General features: G+C 47.3%; 2 protein-coding genes across 2 annotated transcripts; both read right to left on the reverse strand.

Moving 5' to 3' along the window:
- Window positions 1–280: 280 nt before the first annotated feature.
- On the reverse strand, window positions 281–1,815 carry V1513DRAFT_487754 (uncharacterized protein; the record flags this gene model as incomplete). The annotated part of the gene is made up of 4 exons (XM_066900525.1): window positions 1,476–1,815; window positions 580–1,411; window positions 345–522; window positions 281–298 (listed from the first exon to the last, which is right to left on the reverse strand). The coding sequence occupies exons 1-4, from the start codon at window positions 1,777–1,779 to the stop codon at window positions 281–283; spliced, it is 1,332 nt and encodes a 443-aa protein (XP_066750363.1). The 5' UTR covers window positions 1,780–1,815.
- Window positions 1,816–5,062: 3,247 nt separating this feature from the next.
- V1513DRAFT_455213 (uncharacterized protein) lies at window positions 5,063–6,166 on the reverse strand. Its single transcript, XM_066899471.1, has one exon. It carries the CDS (start codon window positions 5,813–5,815, stop codon window positions 5,270–5,272), a length of 546 nt encoding a protein of 181 aa, XP_066750364.1. The 5' UTR covers window positions 5,816–6,166; the 3' UTR covers window positions 5,063–5,269.
- Between the last annotated feature and the right edge of the window lie 10,726 nt (window positions 6,167–16,892).

A 16,892-nucleotide genomic window follows, 5' to 3' on the forward strand; every position in this document is an offset into this window, starting at 1 on the left:
TGAAACCCTGAAACCCTGAACCCTGAAACCCTGAAACCCTGAAACCCTGAAACCCTGAACCCTGAACCCTGAACCCTGAACCCTGAAACCCTGAAACCCTGAAACCCTGAACCCTGAATGTGCGTTATCTGTTGATAGTGGACGAATGCACCATTGCGCTTTAGTGCTAGCAAGTTGATAGCCCGTGGTACTATATATGCCGAGCTTCTGCTAGCTCCCGTGTCCGGATCGACCTTGTTAGTAAGGCCGTAGCTCTGACGCAATATGTGTGTACTCAGTTCTACGGCTTTCCCCATTGCTAGTATATAGAGCTCATCATCACTCGGAACATTACAATCACTAACTACATCCAGTGCTTCCATGAGCGCCTTGGCGGATTCGTTCTGTTCCGGAGTGAGGGTAAGGTTGCGCGTCATGGTGTAGTCCTTTGTGACAGCCAGGCAAGCGATCCACAGTACCTTGCACCAGATTTGGGAGTAGTTGTCCACTGTCTGTTCTTCTTGAACCTCGTGAAAAAATTTTCTAAATTATTTCAGTATGTGTATTGAATGACGTCCCAATTGGAAGATCAACGCAAACCTTTTATCGTCGTCTTCCATGACTTTAGTCAGCATGATTTGGAAGCCTGGTGACGTGTGCGCACGGGAATCCTCGAGTATTTTCTTGCTGATTCGTTTAAGAAGGCTGAACGACTTGTCGGCAGGATTCAGGAGGTACGGTCCCAGTTCATCCAAGTCCAGCCACTCCAACATCTTGTATGCAAAAAAGTATCTACCAAACAGGTTCAGGTCCCGCTTGTCGGCTACCGCTGAATGGGATGTTGGCACGGAATGGACGTTAGCCGGGATTCCAAACGTGGCATAGTCGTCAGTTGCGGACCTGCTCTCAGTATCTGCTCTTGTTTCGGTGACCTCGACGTATCTTAATTGTTGCTGAGCTGAAGAGCGCCCATAGAAGGCCTGGACGCGAACCTGACAAAGCTCCATGTCGCGGCCCGGATGGTTCCTCGTAAAATGGGTCCGCATGGCGCCTTTGGACTGCAAACATTTATGCGTCAGAGCTCGCTCGCATGTTAAGCATTTAAACCCATCTGCAATAAGAACGTCGCTGATGGCAGCCGAGCCTGGTCTGAACGCTTCCGCTTCGAAGTCTTTTGCGGTAGTGCCTTCGTCGTCTGAATCGTCCATTTCTTGTTCAGTGGATTCATCCCAAATGACTGTGAGATGCGGCCTGAGTTTATACAAACGCATGGTCCTCCATAATGCCTCTTCGTCTTTGACCTTCAGCTTGTGGACTTTCGTGAGGTGGTGAGCCATCATGGACTGATCCACAATGTGATGGCACCTCTTGCAGACGAGCACATTCCATTCTGAATCGTACATCATGCCTATGCCTTCGAGCGACGTACAGTCTACACATACGATCAGGGTGTTCTGCCTAAAGTAAACCATACTAAACTGATTGTGTCCGCTTACCTATTGCATCAGTTCCGGTAGTTTCCACTCCGCCTTCGATTTCTTCGATATGCATGTCATTGTCATTATTTCCGGTCGAACCCTTACAGTGCCGGTTCAAGTGACGCCTTAAGTTCCCAATGTTTGAGCATCCAGCGTTGCATTCTGGGCAGAGAATATAATTGACGTTGGTCCCAAAACTTAAAGGATAAATCTTCCCTCCGGCCTTGATAGTGTTCGCTTCTCGGTGATAGTTGGAGACATGTTTGCTTAGCTTTGCCTTGCTGGCAAACGGTTCATGAGGGCATTTAGAGCATGAATACATTGTCTTTCAGAAGAATAAAGTAAAGGTTTGTAACCGGTATGGTATTGAAACAGTTGTTAGAAGGGCTCGCGTTGGCTTTTTATGTTGGTGCTCACGGAAAAGGGGGCCGGACAGGGAGGACTCCCTACCCGACTGACGAGACCGCTGAAAACCGCCATTACATTCTTGTTCCAGTAATCGGGCATTGTGTCCCTTGCTTCAAGGTAACTAAACGTCCGACGGCTACTGGGTGGTGGGGTAACCCGTGCGATCGTCCAATACGCATTTCGGTATTGGTTGTACCATACGTTAATTCCCTAGCCCTACACGCAACGTTGCCATCCCCCAGATGCTTGCACCTCCTTTTTATTTCTCACTTCTGCGTCTCGACCTCACGCCCCTTTTCTTCAAATCTGCTCCAAGGTCAATGAGCTTTCCCCCAAATCTACCCCCCTGTCCTTCACAAATTTAATTTCTGAAAATTACGGTTTTGCCTTTTTATTTTTTATTTTATTTTTACTGTAGTAATTCAACTTCGACTATCGCCACGCTTTGTTTCAATTGTCCTGATTGATCATCGTCGTGCTCTGTATTTTGTCAGTCGGCTACAATCCCCTGCTCTCTTAAATTGAAACTTTTAAAGACGTAAAAATAAATTATATTATTTTCTACTACATTAAACACTTCTTTTATTTTAGTTGGGCAGTGCTAATTGATTTTGCTGCCTTGCTACCTTGCCGCCGACTGGTGACCGGCCACCGTTGTCATCATGCACTTTCCTATTCCGGTATTGCTTGTGCTGCACCTACATTTATCGGCCCTAGCCCACGGCCGTTGCCTTTGCCTTCCAACTTATGCCTTGCATCAAAGTATACCCTAGCCCTAATGCCCACAGCGGTTGTCCAGTTATGTTGCTATGGCCGATGCCAGAACTTTTGCTCCTGCTTGTACATATTCAAAATAATCTAAGCGCAATAAAAATAATACTGTCCGAATCGCCTGATTTTTCTCTTTCAGATCCACTAATTTATTTTAATTTGAATTTTTGTGAAGTTTTGGTGATGTTTTTGGCTTCGTGCATCTTGCCCCAGAACAAGGGATGGACAGGTAGTGGGCTGTTTAACTCTAAATTTCAATCATTTCAATCCCAAGTTTGTATGGCAAACGACCCTGGTACACCGACCCTGGTGCAACTTTGCCCTCAGCCACTGACTATGCGGCGCTTAACTATGGCAATTTCAATCATTCAATCCTGTACCAGGCCCTGGTTTGCAGGTTTTATGTTCAGGTAGACGGTAATCAGCTCAAATACACCATGACAGCACACAAAATGTCTATCCAGACGTCACTTCATAAATGCAATGCGTGTTCATAAGTCACTTCCTTAATCGACAAAAAATATTTCAATTGGTTAAAGTAGTATGAGGATAGATGAATGAACGATAGCTCAAGTAACCTATTGTCACTAGTACAACGAATACTGGAAGCCATAAGAGTAAATTTTTTGTTCTTTTCCAGGTGTTGAACACCACGTTGATGAATACCGCAACCGCAATCTGCGTCCATATTGAAGACGTTTTCGCTTAATATTCAAACGATACGTCCTGCCTTAGGCGGCAGCTAAGCGGCTCGACACCTGCTAAACGATATTGTGGGTTGTAAACCTGACCGTCTAATTAAAATCAAGATTAAAGAAACAGACGGTTCATATAGCAGAGAGGATAGTGACTAACCAAAGAGATATAGGAAAATAAAAAATTGTGGCGGAGAGTGGGCCCCAGAGTAGACGAACGTGTGCTTTTATACGCATTCAGTCCGGGATCCCGTCGCCTAATCACTCAAAACACGACAAATACTGCATGCCTTGGCCCCGCTGTACTATGTGAGACCGCTATTATTGTAAGTTTGGAACTACTTCTATTGCCTTACTGAAAGCTAGAATTGAATCAGGCAGCCACTTTATTTCACATATTTTCACGTCGTCTCACACATTAATAACTGTAGCGGGAGTCTAACTGATCTAACTGATCATTTGTTCAGCTCCTACGACAATAACAACGTAATTCAGAAATACGTGTCCATGGCTGGAGATAAATGGGTACGCAATTTACAGTACGCGTACACTAAATGCAGTTAGTGCGCAAGGCTCAATTTGACATAGCGTATCATACAGTACTATTATGCTCTTCATACTATGCAGCAAACGCACACTACCAGTTCTGCTGGGGTATGAACGGGACATGGTACTACAGTAAAGCAGCAGATAGGTACCTTAGCGGTAGAGAGTGAGCTGTCAGGTGCTGACACATAGTTAACGTCGGGCCAAGGAGGTAACTTTTTCTGCACTTAGCTTCTAACTTTATGAACATGGCTCCATGAATGCGCCTCAGCGCAGGGAATGGCGATTACTATCTAGGGAACCAATTATTCTGTCCTGGACTTTGTCGCAGCAACTTACCACCGACTAACCCGATATATCCAAGATGCCGTTGACTCAGACCAAGTCAAAATAGTTAAGGCGACAGTTCCTGTTCTCGAGACACATTGGGCCACCGTGAGACAGCCCATTTCTACAGTAATTTGGTGCGCGATAATCCCGACTTGAAGAACATCTTCAACATTACAAACCAGACGAACGGCCACCAATCTAAGGCAGTTGCTGGCGCGGTTTACACTTACGCTGCGCCCATTGACGACCTTGGCGCCTTATCACCTGCCGTCAAGCGCATCTGTCACAAACATTGCATCACTATACATCCGTCTGGGCCAATATGAAATTGTCGGGAAACATTTATTAAGCGCCTTTCAGGAGGTTCTGGTGGATGCCTTCACACCTGAGGTACTGAACGTTTGGGCGGCCGCGTACTGGCAATTGGCAAAGATCATGATTGACGCCGACGAGAACCTGTATCATGAAGCCAACAGTTGGACGGATTGGCGGAACTTCAGACTGTACAAGAAACTGCCAGGGTCAGCCAAGATTTTGCGATGCGATGGCTGCGGCTCATGCATGCATTGCTGACGTCAAAGTCTCCGAGGTGCGAATCCGAGGTACGAAACACTCAGGAAGGATTCCTGACACCCTCCGTACAAAAGCAATGCCAGGTCCTGGTATATCATTGATCATCAAATTTCATATGTTCAGTCCAGACACCAGGTCTGGTTTTTGAGTTTTTATTTGTCACCTGTTTTCCCTTTTTTTCCAGTGGTATATGACGTTTGCTTGGGGCTAGGATGTTTTGTAATTCATCAAAAGAATGAAATAGTTTTAAAACCGTGTCACAACAGACATGCATATTTATTTAGCCATCTATATTACAAAAAGAGAAAAAGAAGAAAGAAAATCTTATAACAATTGGACCCCCCCAAAGGCCACCAGAAGCAAGGGGTTCTACTCCTGAATGCAACCAGATAAAACCAATTTAAATAAGCTTTGACGAAAAAACTCTAATGCTGTCCAATGTAATGCGCAATCAAAAGACTCATTTCACAGTGCAAATGTAATGAGCGATTACTCCGAAGATGAGGGACCCAAGTTCAGAGTCATCTGGACACTTTCCGAGCATCCATGGGTGGCGTGGTCATCAGTTGGGATCAAATAAGCATCAGCACAGGCACTATCGCCAGGCTTGCAGATTGCAGCAGGGCAGTTGCCGTTATCGTTGGAAGTGACAGCAAAGCCGGCGGTGGCGAATTCCGATCCACTGCCCATGTTGATGCAGGAAAGATCCCAGTAGATTTTCGGGGGCGCGAGAGTGTATTCGTATTGCAGCACATCAGACTGATCGGGAGTAGTGGATAGCTTGATAGAGATGCCCCCTCCATTTGAATTGGTTTTCCATGACTCTGTGTATGCATTTCCGCCTGAAGTGAGTGTGACCATGGTGGCATCGGCAGAATCGGCGATCGACCAGAGATAAATGTCCTTGCCCATGTTGTTGATGATTTCGACACCCCCGCCGGTGGAGCTGGAGTCGCGACGATCTAGTGTGGTTGGAAGGGCAGCAGCCAAAGTACCGAATGAGGCGAGAAGACCGAAAACCTTGGTGAATATCATTTTTGCTATTTGGAAGAAGTCTGATATTGTCTCGGATCAACGGAGACAAAGTAAAAGATTGATAAATAGAGAACGTCTGCTTCAAAGAGAGTGATAGATGTCTTCAAAGAAGGACAGAAAGAAAGACTGAACGACAGGACTCTTGTAAAAAGAATGACTGGTGGATGACAATATACTATGAGCGAGTGAAGGGATTGTTTGTTGGAGTCTGCAACTTTTCTTGTTAAACAAAGTCTGCAGTCCAAGAGGGATTGACGAGGACTATTTATAATCTCAATGCCTACTAACCACTATCCTGCTCTAATGAATGTAATCATTCAACTGAATACTTCGAGTAGTAGTAGACGCTTAATCGCTCGTGAGAAATGAAATTATCGAGCAGGAGTAAGCGCTTAATCTTAATTGTATTGAACCCTGCCGTCTAGGATATTCCATCTGCGCCTCTGTTTACATATTTTATGAATACAATAACGTATAATTGAAGTGGGTCCTGTCACTTCAGGGTCTCAGCTTACGACCACCGACGTACAGCTTACGTGCGGCGCTGTTGCCTCACGTGGCGTTTGCCATGGCAGGGGGTAATGAAGGTGGCGTCCACGTGGCCCGTGCCTGGTGGCGTGGTGATTGTTAGATGGCGTTACAACTATCCTCCCGGATGGCCAGTTCAGTTGACCTCATTAAAAAACCCGCCGGTCTATTTCTTGGTGCCGTTGGGAAAAAGTTAACGAGACTCACCTCGCGTCAGACTTATCTTGATTTTATATTTCGAGGCTTTCCTTTCATAAGCCTTCCATGGCCGATGCGTTGCCCATGTTAGTATCTTTCATTTCCTCGACCTCGTATTCGTCCGGTTCTTCTTCCAGTTCGGGCATGAGCTATAACTCAGCTCCGTCCCGAGCATAATATGGTTCCAATAGCTGGATAGGAAAAACGTCATGGGGTCAATTATATTGACCTGGTAACGTTAGATGATGGGCCCGTTTTCCGATCCGCTCGGTAACACGGAAGGGGCCAATGACCTTGGCTGAGCCTTTCTGTTCTTAAGCTTCATGTTCGCCGTGGATAAATTCACAAAGCTTCCTCTCTTAAACTCCATTGGCGTATGGCGCTGATCGTAATATTTTTTCTTTCTGATGCTCTTGGGCTCTAGCCGACTGAACTTTCAACGAGTCTCTCACCTGCTGCAGTATTTTACTCGATCGAGCGCAGCCGGCCCCTTCCCAGAGGCGTCGCTATGAAAATCCAGGTCGTAGCCGTACACTACTTTGAACGGCGTCATTTTAAATTTTATTGTAAGCATACGCCGCGGCAGGTGACAACTTTGACCAATTCATCTGTTCAAGGGGGGTGAACGCGCGTCGGGAGTTTTCAACATTCTGTTCAGTGCTTCGGATTAATCGTTCGGTGCTTCGGATTGTCCGTCGGTTTGGGCCTGGAACGCCGTTGAAAGCTTCCGTTTCATGACCGTGTGGTGACACAGCTCGGCGCAGAATTCACTCGCGACCCGAGAGTCGCGATCACTCACGATCCCGGAGGGAGTCCAACACGGCATTCTAATTCGTTATACAGTACTTCGGCCATCGGCTGCATCCATGGTATCCGTATGTGCGTGAGAACGGCGAAGCTAAGGTAGTAATTGCGATTGATGCGTGGGCATACTGAAGTTTATGGCCGGCTTTTGGACGACAAGGATATGTGGATCAATGGCATGGGAGATAATGTTTTTATTATGCTTTAGGATGCGGCTAAGGTTTGCAAGTCCTGCTACTGCTCCATATCACGTATGTAGCGGACAAGAAAGAATAATGGTCAACAAGCGCATCTTTGGCAGCAGATAGGGCGAAAACTTGGAGGACAGTGAAAATCAAAATGGAGACCCACTGGCGACTATAAATATAGGCAACCGAACACACAAAAGCAACAGTGACGCAGACCAGCAAACTGACATTCTAAAAGGTATAAGTAACTGACAGAGAATCCAGAAAAGCTTAATACGCGATCCATTTCAATATATTGCATGTGACCTACCGTGCTGATGAATTTTATGACCATAATCTATTGGTTGTGTTGGAGGCCAAGGCAGCATGTGCAGAGGATGTGATTACTGCACTGGAAAGTCAGATAGAAGATATGCGGGCCGTTCAATGGATACTAGCAGGGTCGAGGCTTGGGACAAGAGTCTAGGTCGGCCCGGACATACCGTTTGCAAACCAACAAACTTAGAACGATATGGGTGAAAGGATATTGATAGAAGACAGGTTATAGAATCGACATTGAATCCTCGCCACATCAGGCATCTAGAGCCGTTGCAGCGTTAAATTCATACTTGCCAAACCGTGGGTATGAATAGATCATGTTCGCGCGGCCGACCCTCAAATGGGGCCCAGATGCTTACGAGTTCAATCCTGATCTTTGGGACGGTCGCCATGCTGACAATGCTTATGGTATATGACATTCTTGCAGGGAACGATGGCTTGTATTGGGAGGCGCTTTGCCGAGCTTGAGCTTAAAATGTATATTGGCCAGCTTTATTGGAAGGTACCTGTTTGAGGAGTCGGGCAGCCGGGAATTCGCTGTAATCGTCAGACCAACGGACGGACTGCCACTAAAGGCTAGCAAAATTGATGGTTGGTAGCGAACGTTTCGATTGCACTCCATGTGGAAATTATATTACTATGGTTTTGGTTAACAACTATCTCGAAAGTAACACTCAGGTGACCTGGCAAGATCACTCCATCCCAATATGTTGATACACCACTGCCTAGTACTTATCAGTCTGGCTGAATCAAGAAGTTGTTCATATCGCGGATGCCGTTGCTGCCGCGAGAAATTCCTGTAGGCATCTAAATACTGCCTAACGCGATTATTGTATGGATCAGCATCGAGGTAGCGAAACGTGCTGAGAGTCCATAATCTCGAGTGCGATGTATCCCACTTGCCAAACCTATTCGATCGCTTTTTCGTGGCTGTGAGAATGAGGTACGAAACTCACAGATAATGACGAGCTTACATCTGTAAACCTATCTGAGATAGCTAAGCGTAATGAACGTACAGACCTTTCAGTGTAAGGAGAAATTGGAACAGTGACAGTATAATAGCGAGACTCATTCGCATACACAGCCGAGGTCTGACGCTATTTCACCATAACACGATCGACACCGCCCGTGATTGGTATTTTGTCAAAAACACAACCACAATCCACTCTAACGCAAATCCTGATTATTGACAATGACTTTTGTTGCAGCCAAGCTTCTCGGCTCTGCAACGGACGTACGAACTTGATATCGTCATAACGAATCGGGCGGCGACATACTTGGGATCAGCAAAGAGGTGGCTCTCGCTGTCGACGGAGCACGAAATATCAAGAATATAAGGAACAAAATTGTAGTTGCCGTATCAAGAAGAAAATCTTGTTTCATCCACTATGGATCGGTGCATAGCTAGGAGTGCAGCGTGATCAATTATTATCACTGTTGTCCTATGATTCAACAATTGGGCCCATATAAGCGTGTTGGGTTAGGGATGCACACCAATTGATAGTTCTTGTTTCTATTGCAGAAATTTCGCTCAAGCTTTGCAACTAATAACATCCGTATGTCGAATATGATTATAGGGGTGGTTACGATTTCCGAGTAATCGTGTAGTCTGCCTAACCTAATTTGGAAAGTAGGGTAATTACTGGCGGCCATAATTTTGTCTTCCCATAGAAAAGGCCGAATTCTTTTCCGGGATTACTTCCTTTTTGCCACCAAGTTCCTTAAAAGTTTGGTAGCAGAAAAGCACTCGAAAGAGGTAACCCTAGTCTTAAAGTTTTTTCTTACGGCGATTCTAGAACAGAAATTTTGCACATTCAAACTTCCATAACATTACATTAAGGTTTAAGCACAAACTCTCTGGCGATGTTTGACTAGGCAAGATGTCAACAACACGAACGCGCTCGATAAATATCTGCTATCCGGTCCTTAATTCACAATGCCTGGCACTCGTCGTCAACGTCAAAAACTAGACACTAGTAGTATTGACTGCTGCTGCATCCTTCATAGCAACAGCAAGTGTCCAATTTTATACTTTGGCCTTGCTACACATTGTGCTCGCTGGGTTCGTCGTAGATGTTCTTCCAAACGGCTGTCCAATAATGTAGGACAGTACGCCATTCAATTTCGATAATATTGACGATTCGGAGGCTATATTTCGATTTTATGGAAGCGCACGACACGGCTAAGTATAGTTAGTTGTAGTACAAGACTGAAACGCGCAAGGTCAAGGTTTGAGCTAGTCCAAAGTAGGGATAGTAGTATTTCCTAAAGTGGCAAAAATTCCTTAACGTAAGGGAACTTTGGGATCGCCTTATTCCTAGTTAAGACGTGCGCTGTCAGCAGCCTGGGTGCAACTGGAAGAGCTTTAATTCGGTTAGAGGGACATCGACCAGTAATAGAAGTTTCATCTGCAAAAGCATGGTATCGTTGTAGAGGCGTGCTACTGTGAGGAGTGGTCAGAAAGGTGGTGTTTCGGTCGGGTTCATTAGCATAAATGGAGTTGAAATAGAGTAGAGGTCTGACCTCAATTAGCTTTCTGTATAGGAAAAGGTTGACCTCCATTTCAACTCCTTTCACGCTAGTAAAATGAGAGCTCCATTTAACATTACCTGATTCGTTTTGGGTATGAGGAGAGTATCATTAGAAGGGGCGATTCTTTTTTTTTCGAATTAAAATGGGAGGGCAATTAAAAAAAGGAATCAGGCTTTAAGGACCAAAGGATGGCAATGTCGAAAGTCATAATACTGTTTAAGAGGTTGTGAATTCACGATTTAGAAGGTAAGAACGATGAATAACAGCAATTCATGGGTCTATATGTTAGTATTCTCCAGACTTTAGTCAAATAGTCACGCCTAAGCCCCTAATCGGGTAGATTGGCGGTTGTGACGGTTAGTACTAATCAGTCTGACGATTGAAGAACGTTGGAACGATGGAGTACATAAAATGATTTTCCCGCTCATTGTATGCTGTAAAGCACTGCTTTGCAAGGAACCCAGCTTCTGAGCCAACGGTAGAATGTTAAGTCGGCCTCTGTAATCGACATATCACCCCACGCTGACACTTCTGTTATTAAGGACTCTCGTATATACTCACACTTCAACAGCGTCTCAATCTAGTATCATAACGAACAGTATGAATCGGTCATATGACTAACGATTGCGTATTGAGTAATGGCATCTGGTCGTATTACTGTGCATGGTGCGTTCCGTAAAGGTCAGAGCGGTATGTCTTCCGTAGTAATCTAGCAAATGTAAGGCAGAAACTCTGGCATTTCATAGAAATGTCCGAGTCCAACAGTCCAACAATACTGATATGTATTAGAATATTAATGACTCTGAAATGGCAGACGATAGAGCGTAGGACCACCATCCATTAAATCGGGTAACTTTTATGGTAGACTACCCAATGTTCTCGCTCTGAAAATGAAGTCCACATCCACGCTCTGATCAGGACCAGCTTTTTGAACTTGTACTTGTTTCGACCCCAGTTCTGCGAAATTTCCGCCGAGACACGCACGGGCAATGTAAGAACATCGAAATCCGTAAGCATTGCTGGCTGGTCGAATACTCTATCGGCCACCGCAAAGCATAGTGAACTTGTTGAGTACAGTAATGGTATCTGCACCGATGTGTTCTTTTGATGAATGTATCTTCAATTCTGAGTTCACTCAGCAGTTATGACATGATTATCTTTGACCAGTCGTGATGGCTATACGTATCTGAATCATTGGACGCTGCTATGCCTCTCAACCGTCTCTCAAGATACCATAGGGGCATCGGGGTTGCCCCCTTATAGACCGACGTTGGCGGGATATTCTGGTGTGATTATCCTCAATGTTGATCTTGTTACGACTCGCCTGATACTAATCTCACGCGATGTCGATCATAAATTACAATGAGCCCAGTCACACAAGTCAATCCTTACTTCTGGGGATATCACATTCATGCTTATTACAGGCAGCATAAATCAGCGTCACTGTAGGGAATATTCTTTGTTAGATCAATTTCAGCTTAACTTTAGGACTTGGTCCAAGCATAGCTTGTTTCTGCGATCCAATGGCGTGCTGAAGGGCTTCATCAAAGAGAGACTTACATCACCAAGTAAAGCGATATACCAATTGTCTGACCCGATGTTGAAACGCAAATACGGGAAATGTCGTTTATGCGCAAGCAATAGGAAGTCGCCGCTGAGGCTCTCCATGCACGGGATGTTCACAACAGCGATAAAAATGCAAATGAAAGGCAAAATTCTTGATTAGTACCGAAGAGGTATTGAAAATAACAGAGGATATTTGAAGAGATAGGTCACAGGCCTTGTTGACGACAGCGCAAGCACGAGTTGAAGAAATTAAGGGATCAGAAGTAGTGATTAAGACAAAAAGTCGCACTGACGACTCATCTGAATCTTGGAACTTCTCTAGAAGATTAGCTGCTGTGTATACTGTATTGTAGCTTGAAGACTGATCGGAGCCGCACAAGATTCATACCCTACGTGATACAAGCTCGGCACCTTAAAAGCGAATGGCGCACGCAAATGCTAAAGAGACTTTAGTTCCATTACACAAAGAATTGACCCTGCAACCTTGAGAAAAGTTCTGCCTCCATTCTTTTACCTGCTTCTGGCCCGCTGAGGACAAATATCTTACCTCTGCGAGAATAAGGTCTGATGTCATAAAGCCCTGGCATCAGATCATCATCTGTTGGCATCAAGTCCCTACCAGTGCTGCGCAAAGTTACTTTATAAGGACCAGACGCCACAAGGAGAATGTTTAGCATGGAGAGAAAGTTTTTTTCTGTTACCGATTTATTCAATCTCATTCCACCGAGAGGTATATCAGGCTCTGAAAATAGATAAAAATGAACATTTCGACCTATAGCTCTGCTACCGGCCATTAATTGCCCGCCGCCCGCCAGGACTCGCGAGCTCCCGCCCCGAGCGCTCGACCAATAACGACGCAATGGACTGGGAGCCCAGCGCTGCCAAATCGTCGAAACGTGCAATGTGGGTCAACAAGGACGAGCTCGAACGCCGCCGCCAGAATGGGTCATGCTTGCGCTGTGGCTCCGCCAAACATTTTGTCAAGGATTGCCCTTTCCTCCCTGCAAAGCGCCCCACCAGTGCATCTGATCGCCGCCCTGAAGCACTCGCGGTATCCGAAGTCGACGTTGATGACGCAATCTTGGATGAGGACGACGCTTATGTAGGTAGACGATCGTCGGAGGGAAAAGATCAGCTCCAGTGAGAAGTCGTTCGCTGGAGCGCCAAGCATTGGGTTCGAAGAACGAATGGGAGAAGTTCCTGAGGGAGACCAAGTTTAACGGTCCACCGTTTGTAATTGCAGCAGTCGTGGATGGCGTGTGCAATGCCAATACATTAGTTGACACAGGCTGCAGTACCTACGGTCTCATATCCTCCCGTTTCGTCCAAAAACACAAGTTGCAACGCATAAACATTCGCCCGCAGTCCATCCGAGGATTTGATGGGCCAACCAGTGGTAAAATTGAAGAAGTCGCCAAACTTTCTCTCGACATCGGGGGAAACTACCAACGCTACATTTACCTGTACGTCGTGCCAAAGATTGACGGTCACGACGTTATATTAGGAACACCATGGATGAAGCATCAGAATGCTATCCCCTTGCCTGACCGTTCAAGATTGTTCTTCCGTAGCCATGGTTTCGCCGTGCCGTGCGGTTTTGGCCTGGCCAAAATGTCCGATGTCATCGACGCGAGGCCCATCTCGGCAGCAGCCTTTGGCTCATTTTGGAGTAAACGCTCCCGTAGGAAGGATTCCGACATTCAAATTTTTGCCGCAAGCCCGAGGGATATCGAACGGACGCTCCGACCGAAGGCGCATACCGATCCGCGCTCGAAGTTGCCCACGCATTATCACGCCTACCTGGACGTATTCAGACGAAAAACGGCTGACACCCTACCTCCGCTTAGAGGTCCCGATGTTGATCACAGGATCGACCTAATTGCCAAGGACGAAAACGCTAAGCAGGTTGAGGCCCCTTGGGGACCCTGGTACAACATGAGCCGAGAAGAATTATTATTGCTGCGCAAGACGCTCAACGACTACCTTGACAAAGGCTTCATCCGTGTCAGCAACTCGCCCGTTGGTTTACGAAACTCGACGTTATTTCGGCTTTCCATCCGCAAATGCCCCGAGTACCTTCCAACGCTATATCAATTTTGTCCTGCGTGACTATCTCGATGACTTCTGTTCCGCTTACACCGATGACATCCTCATATTTACCGACGGCAGTTTACACCAGCACCGCGCTCAAGTGTGCAAAGTCTTCGACCGCTTACGCCAGGCAGGCCTAACAATCGACATTGACAAGTGCGAATTTGAGGTTCAGTCAACCAAGTACCTTGGTTTCGTCATCGAGGCTGGCAAAGGGGTCCGGATGGACCCCGACAAGGTCAGGGCTATACTAGAGTGGCAGACGCCGACCATAGTCAAAGGGGTCCCATCGTTCCTCGGTTTCGCGAACTTTTACCGGAAATTTATTAAAAATTTCTCCGCGATTGTGCTACCGCTGACCGCCCTCACCAAACAGTGTCGGACATTCCAATGGTCACCCCAAGCAGAGGACGCATTTAACACGCTGAAGAAGTTGTTCACAACCGCCCCTATTTTAACCCAATTCGACCCCAAGCGAGAGACCGTGGTGGAAGCAGACTCCTCTGGCTGGGTGACTGGTGGCGTCCTGTCCCAATACGGCGCCGACGGACTCTTAAGACCCTGCGCCTACTTCTCGAAAAAGAACTTACCGGCCGAGTGTAACTACAAGATATACGACAAGGAACTCCTAGCCATCGTACGCTGCCTGGAAGAATGGGAGTCGGAACTCATCAGCTTCCGCGAGTTCAAAATACTCACCGATCACCGTAACCTCGAATATTTTACCACGCAGCGCCGTCTCACCGAACGACAAATGCGCTGGGCCCAGCTGCTCAACAGGTTTAATTTCACCATCTCCTATCGCCCCGGCACGCAGAACGCTCGTGCCGACGCACTTTCGCGCAGGGAGCAAGATCTGCCACATGATTCGGACGACGAACGCTCTCGCGGCCGCGAGATTCAGCTGTTCAAACCCGAGATCTTTGAGAACGGGGGCGCCATAAACGTCATATACGTGTATCCCGTAGCGACAGAAAGCAACACGGACGGGGCGACAACCGATAACCCTGAACCCGGCGTCACGGACACCTTAGACGATGCCTTGTCCCGAGCGGATGCGACGGACGAAGTCCTTGCAGAGCTTCGTGTGGCTGTGCGACAGAATGCGGCTCGATTTCCCAAGCATTTGGAAGTAAAGGTGTCCATATCCGAGTGCGAATTGAACGCGCAAGGTCAACTCCTCTTTCGCGGACGGCGATGGGTCCCCTACTCTGAGCCATTACGTACAAGAATCATACAAGAGACACACGACTCCCCACTCGCTGGCCATCCTGGGCACAACACCCTTTACGCCCTCCTCGCTAGGCAGTGGTTCTGGCCTCAAATGTCTTCGGATGTTAGGCGGTTCTGCCGGAACTGCGACAAATGTGGAGCACACCAGATTTGGAGAGACCGTCGACAGGGCCTGTTGAAACCCCTCCCCATACCGGACCGCAAGTGGCGCGAAATTTCCATGGACTTCGTTGTAGAACTCCCCCTCTCAGACGGCTGCACGAATATGATGGTCATCACTGACCGTCTGAGCAAGGGCGTAATCATCGAACCCTGCGAGCGACTCGACGCCGAGTACGTCGCATTGAAATTCATGAAGGTATTCTACGCGCACCATGGCCTACCGGCCGCGATCGTCTCAGACCGTGGAAAACAGTTCGTTGGTGAATTCTGGACGCGTATGTGTCGTCTCCTGAAGATCCGGCGCCGATTATCCACCGCCTACCACCCGGAGACCGATGGGTCCACTGAACGCATGAATGAAACAATCGAGGCCTACTTACGTTTCTTTGTTAATTACAATCAAGACAATTGGAGTTCCCTCTGCCCGGCCGTCATGCTAGCGCTCAACAATCGCGATTCCGCGTCTACCGGGGTCAGTCCCTTCTTCTTGGACCACGGCTACCACCTCGAACTGTTGGACATCCCTGATCAACCCCCTTCAGTTAGTGACCCCACAACGCCCGCGCAACGCGCTGACGCCCTTGTCCGGAAGTTGAGAGGCGCACTGGAAATGGCCCACTCGGCCATTGCTGCCACCCAACAAACCCAGGAAGAATACGCGAATAGAAGACGGGATCCTGCCACTAGTTACCAAGTTGGGGACAAAGTCTGGTTAGACCTGCGAAACATTCGGACGAACCCGCCCTTCCAAGAAACTTGACGCACGCTACATGAAATATACAGTTATTGCGAACGTCGGCTCCCATGCCTACCGACTCAACACACCCCCCGGCATTCACCCCGTTTTCCATACCTCCCTTCTGCGTCCCGCGAACAACGACCCCCTCCCTAGTCAGACCCAAACCGATTGGCAACCACCTGCTATCCTTGTCGATGGTGCGGATGAGTATCAGGTTGACGAGATTCTCGCCCAACGTCGGATTCGTTGGGGTCGCGGCTACCGTCATCAGTACTTGGTAAAATGGACCGGCTACCAGGAACCGACATGGACCGCCGCCCAGAACCTGGCTGACACGGCCGCTTTGGACGTCTGGGAAGCGCGCCAAACCACACGCAAACCGCCGGCGGAAAGGGGGGAGTAATGTCAGGGGCTAGAGCCCGAGTGGTGCGGCTCGGCTGCGCCTTCGCTCCCATTGGCCAGCAAGTTGATTAGTCCCGTGGTTACCCGAGGATCTCGTCCTAGAAGTTTTCTCCCGTGTTTTTCTCCCTTTCCTTTTCTCTTCTTTCTCTTTAGCAAACTCTTTTGTAATCAATTCTATCTATTAGAACCTAAACGCCCCGAGCCTTCACAATCTGAATAGCATTACGTACGAGATCGAACCATTTCGTAATAATCTCGGGATCCTCTGTCTTTGCCCGTTGATGGTCATATCTCCGGGAGTACTTTGACTTCAACT

The sequence above is a fragment of the Lipomyces chichibuensis genome (assembly GCF_038497645.1).
Source record: "Lipomyces chichibuensis strain CBS 12929 unplaced genomic scaffold V1513scaffold_96, whole genome shotgun sequence".
Taxonomy (NCBI): Eukaryota; Fungi; Ascomycota; class Lipomycetes; order Lipomycetales; family Lipomycetaceae; genus Lipomyces; species Lipomyces chichibuensis.